General features: G+C 50.4%; 2 protein-coding genes across 3 annotated transcripts; one reads left to right on the top strand and one right to left on the bottom strand.

Moving 5' to 3' along the window:
- Positions 1-2: 2 nt before the first annotated feature.
- Positions 3-3,562, top strand: DIABLO (diablo IAP-binding mitochondrial protein). Its single transcript, XM_065032962.1, has 6 exons — positions 3-130; positions 927-1,038; positions 1,368-1,499; positions 2,110-2,220; positions 2,374-2,470; positions 2,903-3,562. The coding sequence occupies exons 1-6, from the start codon at positions 84-86 to the stop codon at positions 3,115-3,117; spliced, it is 714 nt and encodes a 237-aa protein (XP_064889034.1). The 5' UTR covers positions 3-83; the 3' UTR covers positions 3,118-3,562.
- Positions 3,563-6,056: 2,494 nt separating this feature from the next.
- B3GNT4 (UDP-GlcNAc:betaGal beta-1,3-N-acetylglucosaminyltransferase 4) lies at positions 6,057-8,731 on the bottom strand. Of its 2 annotated transcripts, none has more exons than XM_065032944.1 (2): positions 8,367-8,731; positions 6,057-7,994 (listed from the first exon to the last, which is right to left on the bottom strand). In XM_065032944.1, exons 1-2 carry the CDS (start codon positions 8,610-8,612, stop codon positions 6,849-6,851), a joined length of 1,392 nt encoding a protein of 463 aa, XP_064889016.1. In that variant the 5' UTR covers positions 8,613-8,731; the 3' UTR covers positions 6,057-6,848. The 2 variants fall into 2 exon arrangements, with proteins under 2 accessions (XP_064889016.1, XP_064889017.1); XM_065032945.1 differs by having other exon boundaries at positions 8,399-8,512.
- Between the last annotated feature and the right edge of the window lie 34 nt (positions 8,732-8,765).

Raw genomic sequence — 8,765 nt, 5'->3', positions numbered from 1 at the left:
GCCGGGAAACCCGGCCCCGCCCACTCCGCCCCCTCCCACCGCGACGCGCTGACGTAACTTCCCGCGCGCCAGCCGGTCCCAAGATGGCGGCGGGCAGCCGGTGGCTCCGGAGCTGCTGTTCCCTGCTCAGGTACCGCGGGCCCGGGCGCGTTTCGGCGGGGCCGCTGTGACCGCGGCGGCTTGCCGGGCTGCACGCGGCCTCCCGCCCGGCTCCCCGCCCGGCTCCCCGCCGCTGAGCGCCGGACACACCTGCTTTGCCCGGTGCGGTCACGCCGGCTGCGGCCCGTGCCGCCGCAATGGCCATAACGCAGCTCAGCCGCCTCCGGCCGCCACGGCACGGCTGGAGCGGCACCGGGACCAGCTGGGGGCCCGTACAGCGCTGGCTGCTGGCATGGTGTAGCTTAAGAGCATAAAAGAAGGAAAACTGACCAGCTGTTTTCAGAATATTACTGTACAACAACAAAATTCTCATGACCGAGTGCTTCTGGTTTTCGGCAGGGGTGTTTCAGGGACAGGCCCTGAGCCCACGGACGCTCCCACAACGTGTGTGTGAATAAACCTGACAACGGGAGACCCAAAGTGTCAAAATATAGCCACTCATATTGCTCACCTGCATGTACCATGCAGCACTTTTAAGCACGCTTTTTAATCTGGTTTTTGCTACTATTGAATATTAGCAGTGTGTTGGTACCAGATAAGATACATTTCCTCTCTTAAAATATTAATAGTGCACTAGTTCCTGTGCTTGTCTTCTTGCCCCATAAAAATATAACTGAATTTAAGGCAAATATGCAGCTGCATCACGGAAGCTTGGTAGAGACCAGGTCACGTAGAACGCCTTCTGGGTGCGCTTTGCCTTGCTGGTACCTGTTTCCCACCACAGGCGGGTTATTTCTTGCACTTAAGTTTGTTTCTTGTGTTTCCAGACAAAGCTTCCCGGCCCTGGCGGGTGTGAGGAGCCGCTGCCTGAGCGGGCGGTGGCAGCGGATGGCGGGCGTGGGGTTTGGAGTCGCCTTGTGCGCAGTGCCGGTGGCCGAGGTAACGTAGCGGGGTGGGAGACAAACAGCACCCGCTCCTTAGACACAGTTTAACATTCAAACCCGCTTGCTGAGCGTTTCACAGGGCGGTGCTTACCTTCAGGAATTGCTTTCCTCTGGGGATCTCGGGTGTTTAAGCTGTGTGGTCGTTAAGGAAATGAGAAGGACAATGTCTGCCTTCAGCAACACCTCGCTAAAACAGTTGCCATGTCTTGCAGTGGCAAATAGCCGCGAGTCCAGCCTCCTAGCGGTGCTTTTCCTGCCGTTATTGGTGACTAATAACATCCATATGAATCAGTGTAAAGGTGATGCAAATGTCTTGTCTTTCAGAAGCAGAACCCAATTTCTCTCAGTAACGATGCCTTGATTAAAAGAGCGGTTTCTTTGGTAACAGACAGCACTTCTACGCTCCTCTCTCAAACCACGTACGCACTGATTGAAGCATTGACCGAGTACACAAAGGTGAGCTCAGAGATTACACGCTTTACTAGCAAGTCAGTACTAAATTATTTGGCACTAACTGCACTTGTTAAATCATACTTAAAATTGACTTTGTTTGGGGTTTTCTTTTAATAAAAGAAGTGTAGGGATTTGAAGGTGATGTAGGGCTCGCTGTTCTAATACACCAAACACAGAAGTTATTTTTAGCTTTGTTAGACTGTTGCTTTGAGCTTGAACTTAAGCTGAAATGACCCACATCTCAGAACTGGAGCTAAAGAAACTCAGAGCAGTTACTGGATACCTGTGTCCTGAATAAGCAGGATACGCCACCCTGTATTCTCGGTATTTCGTTTATCTCTGTGCCAATTCCCAAAGCCATGAACTTGAGTGAACCATGTTTAAGACTGAAACGAGAAGATATAGTTTTGATTTTATAAATAAGTGCCAATTTGAGTAGAGTATTTGCATTCCAATGTACTTATTAGGGCAAGTATATGAAGAGATGCTGTGAACTGGAGAGCAAAGCACCTTTGGAATCATTCAGCAATTTTGCTCATTAACACCAGTTAACGGAAGCAACATCAGAGCTGTACAGATCATCATGTGACTGTGTGAAATGATTCCTTTGCAGGCAGTTTATACGCTGGTGTCTCTCTACAAGCAATACGCAAATCTCCTCGGGAAGATGAACTCGGAAGAGGTGGATGCCATCTGGCAGGTGGTCATAGGAGCCAGAGTTGATGTAAGCACTCGCCTCCCTGCAGTCAGCGATCTGCCTCTTCCAGCTCTGCTAGAAAGTTCTCCTCTCACTTGCTCACCTTTTCACAGAGGCTCTGTTTGAAGGGCGTTCAGATACTGTGACCTCTCGTGAATTAATACTTTGTTTTGCTCCTAGGTGACAACAAAGCAGCAGGAATACCTCAGGCTGGAGTCCAGCTGGATGACAGCGTTACGTCTGTCAGAGATGGCAGCAGAAGCCGCGTATCAATCAGGTAAGCACACGCAGAATACTGAGAATTTCTTTCTCCCAGCACTTAGGCAGTATTTATTGAATGAGAATGGAGTCGAGAGAGACACAGAATATACATTCAGTTAACAAACCAATTTACAACTGGTGCCTGGGTTTTAGAAATGCTGAGAACTTTGGCTGGCTGCTAGTCCAGTAGGAGCATTCTGAGAACTAGGCCTGGAAACTTCACATGGGGTTCAGCTCAAGACCAACCATGCCGAAAAACGTCTGAGAGAAGCTTTTAATCGTTTTTAAATGCAGTGTTGAAACATGGTTCAGGGAGCCACAGAAATTGGCATTAATATAGCCCATGAGCCATTAGCAAAGCAGATGATAATTATAGACAATATTTTCCTTAATTGAAGGTTTGCCAAGTGTTTGTCTAACCCAATATATTTAAATTATTGCTTTTCAGGTGCAGACCAAGCCTCAGTCACAGCCCGCAGCCACATTCAGCTGGTGAAATCGCAGGTGCAAGAGGTGCGACAGCTGTCCCAGAAAGCAGAGACCAAGTTAGCTGAAGCACAAACAGAAGAGCTCATAAAAGCTCAAGGGGACGATTCGTCGTTGCCACAGGGTGTTCTAGGAAACACAGAGACAGCTGAGGACCCTTATCTTCGAGAGGACTGAAAAGAGCTTAAATGTCCCTGAACAATATGTGAGAGTCAGTAGCAAATTGAAGGGTCCCAAACTTTTAACTGTGTGATGGTGGGAAACTGCTGCAATAAGCCTATGATTCCATTTTTTTCCCCAAACAGGATTGCTTTACAAGTTACTTCCAAGTTTCTGAAAGGCCTTGATCTTGTTTGTAACTTATCAAGTTTGTAATACCTATGGATTCAATTATTTAAATGTTTAACTATGCAAATGTGAAAAGTGCTATTGAGGATAGCTTGTTGTTAATTGTCTCTCTGCTGGGAGGGTCCTACTGCTCGTCTGATGTGGTTGTGAGAGTTCTCTAACTTAGAGGGTAACTTGGTATCAGCCAAAGAATTGTGGTTCAAAAGTCATTCTTTTTAACGTGTGCAGTAAATTATGTCTTTAGGAGATACCTTCATTAAACTGTGCAAAAACATCTCATTGTGAGCGTGCCCATTTGGACAAGAGATTTAAGTTCAAATAGAAACAGCACTTAAAGTTTATAACAGAGCTGAGTCTGACAGCTACATCAAATTACACGGAACTGCAATGAGGGGAAACGTTTGCTGTAGAGCTGAAAACTTTCTGTGGAGTTCCCCAGGCTGCTCTGAGTGAAGTTCTGCAGTTCAGTGCAGCAGCCCCTTTCACCCAAGAGTCTTGAACGCATCTGCCTTCCCCAGGAAGCAGAGGGAGATTTGATTTTCAAGATACTGTGGTTATAAACAAAGTTGTTGTGGCAACTGCTGTGTACTTCTTTAAAGAGCAGTGAGCAAAAGCGAGTTTTACACATTTGAATGCTTTCCAGCACAAGTTTCAGGAAAATAATTCTCTCTTTTTGCAATCATAATGTTTTACTGCAGGCTTCAAAACCACAGGTGTCTTTCACTCTTTGTTTTCTAGCTTGACAGCTTAATGTGAAATTTGCAATAGTAACTATACAGACAATGTAAACTTAAGCTGAGATTGTTTTGTAGAATGGCATCCACTAGAACTTCATCACTGCTGATTTGAGCCAGTTATTCTGCATTCATCGGGTTTTGTAAGAAAACACGCATAATTCCCAGGTTTTTCACCACAAATTAACATCTGATGCACTGGTTGCTGTTACTATATTGAGTTGTGCTTGACTAGGAATTTTTTAGCACAAGCCTTTCTGTCTGTGTCTCATTTTGTCTGCCTTTTGAACAAATGCAATCTCAGCTGCACAGCACTGTACTTCTATAGATGAAATAGAAAAGGGGTTAACAAACCACCTTTCCTTGCTCCTGCTCCTCTCTGGGTGCTGCTGTTCCTGAGGAGGGCAGCACAGTCTGGAATACGAGCTCACAGGAAGATGCTGGTGTCAGGGGGTCCCAGATACAGCTTTGGGCTGGAGCGTTAGGGAAAAAAAATCACTCTCAGGAGGGGATTATGTGCAACAGTGGCACAACCACACCCTCAAGAGCCAAAAATGCAGCTTCAGCTCACCCTCTAACCACAATGGCTCTGATTTGTTACGTGCTGCAGTTGAAGAACCTCTGCCAAGCCGCTGACCCAAATGCACATACCGGTCGTGTTCCTTTCAGGATGCCACAACGCTTGGATGTCTGCGTGGCAGAGATAAGGCTTCAGACAGATGAGCACCAGTATGGGAGTCTGCAAAGTGACGCACTCTTCTCCTTTCTGAGCCTGCTCCCAGCCCCCTTGCTGCCCGCTTCTTGTTTCACTGCACGTTCCGCTCTAACTTCCCAAGACACAGGTTGTCCCCACACACATCTGACCATCAGACGTGACATGAACCGACCAGCCAGTTCAAACAAGTCAAAATGGGAGTGAGGAGCACATCTGGCTCTGTATCACCTCCAAAAGGAGGTGGAAAGGAGCCCCACAACTTTATTAGTAAGCACGAGTTGCCTGTCAGGGGTGAGCCCACAGCAGACGCGACATCACGCTCTGCATCGTGTTACTGACTTTGCATTTGGAATGATTTCACGGATCACAAAATGTTGCCGCAGCAGTTCGCAGGGTACCGTGGTACCCGCTCTGTCCAGCCTCTACAACAAGCAGCACTGCCCAGAAACCAGGTTTTGCTGCTGATACTCAGCCTTGTTTACAAAGCCAACCTATCTGAAATTACGTGTAGGCGAGTTCTCAGGCACAGCTAATACAGCTAATTAACCCCTGTTAGGGCTGCAGAGAGAGGACACAGTAGCAGCTTGTACAAGACCACACTGAGGACAGACAAACACACACACTTGAGGGCTCACCCCTTGGAAAAGCAATTTTGTCAGACAAACGCCTACTCACATGTGACACACAGACAGCTCGCGTGAGAGCGGCAGCTCCTGAGCCTGGCTCAGGCTGTGGGGCTAAGCCAGAACTACAGCCATTGCTTCACAAAGCCAAGGCAGCGAGGGATCAACCACAGACCAGCATCCTGGACAGGCAAGAACCTCTGGAAGTGCTTCCCGGCACCTCCAAATGCTCCAGCTCACACCTGGTGGGCGGTGACCGCTGACACAAGAGAAAGCAATGACAACAGCACAACACAAATTGCTCCCATTTCTGTAATCACACCCATCCTCTCTACCAGCCACCTTTTGCTAAAGTTTCCAGGCTGCTTTTTCCTGCTCAAACACAACACGGCAGCTTCTGATCCAGAAGCAAAGCACTCTGAAGATGATAAGCTTCGTAAAAATGTGATCTTTCCTCAAATTAGTAACTTCAGAGCACTCACAGATTAATCACATCTATATCTATACATCTTGTCAGGACGGGCAGAGAACAGCAGCTGCTTATGGCAAAGGAAGTGGTGAGTTTCCATCACCACATAACCTCATCCTCTTTATTATCAATGACTCCTTAATGCAAATGCCCAGCACCAGATCTGAGCCTTCTCCGGCTTTCAGTTCTCTCAGCTTTCAGGAGACCCAAGAATACTCCTGTGAAAACACTTTTCAAAACTGTATTTTATTTATACCCAACATTACAACAACAACAACAAAAACCAAACACCTCCCACACAACAGGAAAAGCTACAGCCACTGTAACTACCACCGTGATTATTCAAGACATTATTGCTCCTCTCAGACTCAATCAGAAAATGTTTGTGCAAAAGCTTCCAGTGCAAGTAAACCTGTAATAAACTTCTGTAAAATCCAACGGGCTTGAGTCAGAGTCCAGTCCCTTGGATCACCGTGCTGTGTTAATACATTTTTGAGGCTTTTTTTCCCCCCACTCCACTGCCTTTCTCCTGCTGCCCAGCAGGACCTGTGGGATTGCTGGCCTGGGACAGCGGAGTTGCAAGTGGACCCAGCAGCACACACTTGGCCTTTCTTCCACCATTTCAAGTAATTTCAAGTGCTCTGTCACCCATTAGTCATCAGTTTTCCCACGTGAGGCTGATTTTGACTGGTGGTCAGACACCAGCCTTGGTGTCGCGGAGCCTCCATAGCAGGTGGCACCTCCCTCACGTCCCTGCGGCAGCTGTGACATCCTCCTGCTGCAGGCTGGCTGGAGGCACCGAGCCGAGTCCCCTCCACCGCGTCTCACCGAGGTACCGGCCCCGTCCCCACCCCGACAGTTCAACTGCTTCAGGAACACACCGACAGAAACACACTCACTGCAAAACAAACCCCTACAGCTCAAGTACAGTCTGTTAGTAGAGGACATGTTTCTACCACAACCTGATTTTTAGTTTAAATACTCTGTATCTGTCACCAGTCACAATCCTGCTGTGCTCATCAGTAGCTTCTCGTCCAACGCCTTCTGTAGTTGTGTGTTACCGACACCGCACACCTAATGCTGTCATCCTTTACCAGCGTCCACATGATCCACATCTCAGTTGGGTTTAGTTTGTGAACAATCATCAGCTCTTTGTACAAGCATGGATCAAAAGGATTGAAAGGTCTCTGGATCCCGAAGGTCTTAAATCCAGCGTGGTTCTTTGGGGTCACTGCCAGCTTTGCCAGACACATTCCCACAAAGACATCATCTATTGGGAAGAGCTCTATGTCCTCTGCGGTGCTCTGGAGGCGCCGCACGGTCTCTCTAGACATCACGTAGCCCCCTCCACCCGCATACAGGGGATAGAAGGGGGCTCTGTACATGGACTCTGGAATGAAGTATTTGACCTTGGTGTTCCTGATGGGTCGGGCATTGGTGATCACATCCCCAACAAAAAGATCCTGCTCAGGGTCCAGTTCTCGGAGGAACTCAACGATGTTATAAGTGTTGACAAAGACATCATCATCACCCTTCAGCACAAAGCTGGCCTGCAGGCAGTCCTCCACGAACCAGCGGAGGAAATGCAGCTCCTTGAGGGTCAAATTGAAGAAATTGTCAATAAAATCCCACTGCAAGATGTCATCAAACTCCTGGCTTTCATAAGCCAGCAGCTGGTGCAGGGGCTGTGCCTGGATTTTGGCGTTTGAGCGCCCTAGGAGGAACACCAGCCTGACGCGCCTGCCATCGATGGAGACCTCCTTCCCCCACGTGTTCCTGATCGCCACCCGTCGGTCTATGTTGATCGGGGAAGACTTGATTGCCAGCAAGAGGAACGTCTCTTTGCTACACCTGGAAGGTTTCAGCAGGACCGAGAAGTTCCGGCAGTGCTTGTATGTTAAAAAGACGCGGTGAAGCTCTGGGAGGGTGAGAGAAGAATTGGCAAAGGTTAAGTTTGGCAAACACTTGCCAGGTTCAGCATTGTCCAGCACCAAAGACTTCAGTTTGTGATTCACTACATCCACGTTCGGGTCTGCTGATGACGCTGCCAACTTTGCCTCTTTCTTCATATAAAAAACCCACGCCAGCAGCATGATTGAAAAGGCGTAAAGTGCGAGGTTTTTAGTCCTGGGATACATGGCAGCCTCTGGCGCAGAACCCAGCCCCTGTGCGGTTGGAGGAAGACAAGCCGGTTATGGACGAGCCCTGCACACTCACGCCTCCCACTCGTGCTCACCGCACTCCCACGCCCGCAGCCACGCCGGGATGGAGAGCACGACCCAGCCCGGGGAGCCGCCGGGACGGGTCTCAGCGTTTCCCTTCGCCGTTGTTTCTTGTGTCCCACCGAGCCCAGGTGCTGCCGGTGAGGACGGGAGCGCGGTGCCGGGCACGGCGGCTGCTCGTCTCCGGGAGGGCTCGGGAGTCCGCGGGGATCCGCCCCGCCACCAGCCCGGGGAGAGCCCGCCTGGCCCGGGGCTCAGAGCCCGGTGCGAAACCCCCGCCCCGCCCCGCTCCGCGCAGCCGCCGCCGGGACCCACCGGGAGGAGCCGCCGCCGCCGCCGGGACTCACCGGGAGCAGCCGCCGGTCCGCGCCGCCCGAGGAGCCGAGCCCGGCCCCGCCCCGCCTGGCCCCGCCCATCAGCCCAGCCCACCGGCCCCGCCGCTCCCGGGGCGCCCGCGGGCGGAGTGGGGGTTGCACCGGTCACTGTGGACCCGGAGCAGCGTGTATGGTGCTGCACAGCGGGCACTGCACCCTGCACATGGCACAGCCCCTGCACACGCATATCGCACACCCTGCATCACGGACATTGCACACTCCCTGCATCACGGACACTCCACACCCACACTGCACACCCCCTGCACACTCACATTGCACACCCCCCTGCACATTGCACACCCCCTGCACACCACACGCCAGCCCCTGCACACTGCAGCTC

Source organism: Columba livia, chromosome 17 (genome assembly GCF_036013475.1).
Source record: "Columba livia isolate bColLiv1 breed racing homer chromosome 17, bColLiv1.pat.W.v2, whole genome shotgun sequence".
In the NCBI taxonomy this organism is placed as follows: domain Eukaryota; kingdom Metazoa; phylum Chordata; class Aves; order Columbiformes; family Columbidae; genus Columba; species Columba livia.
This window is presented reverse-complemented; position numbering and strand designations above follow the sequence as displayed.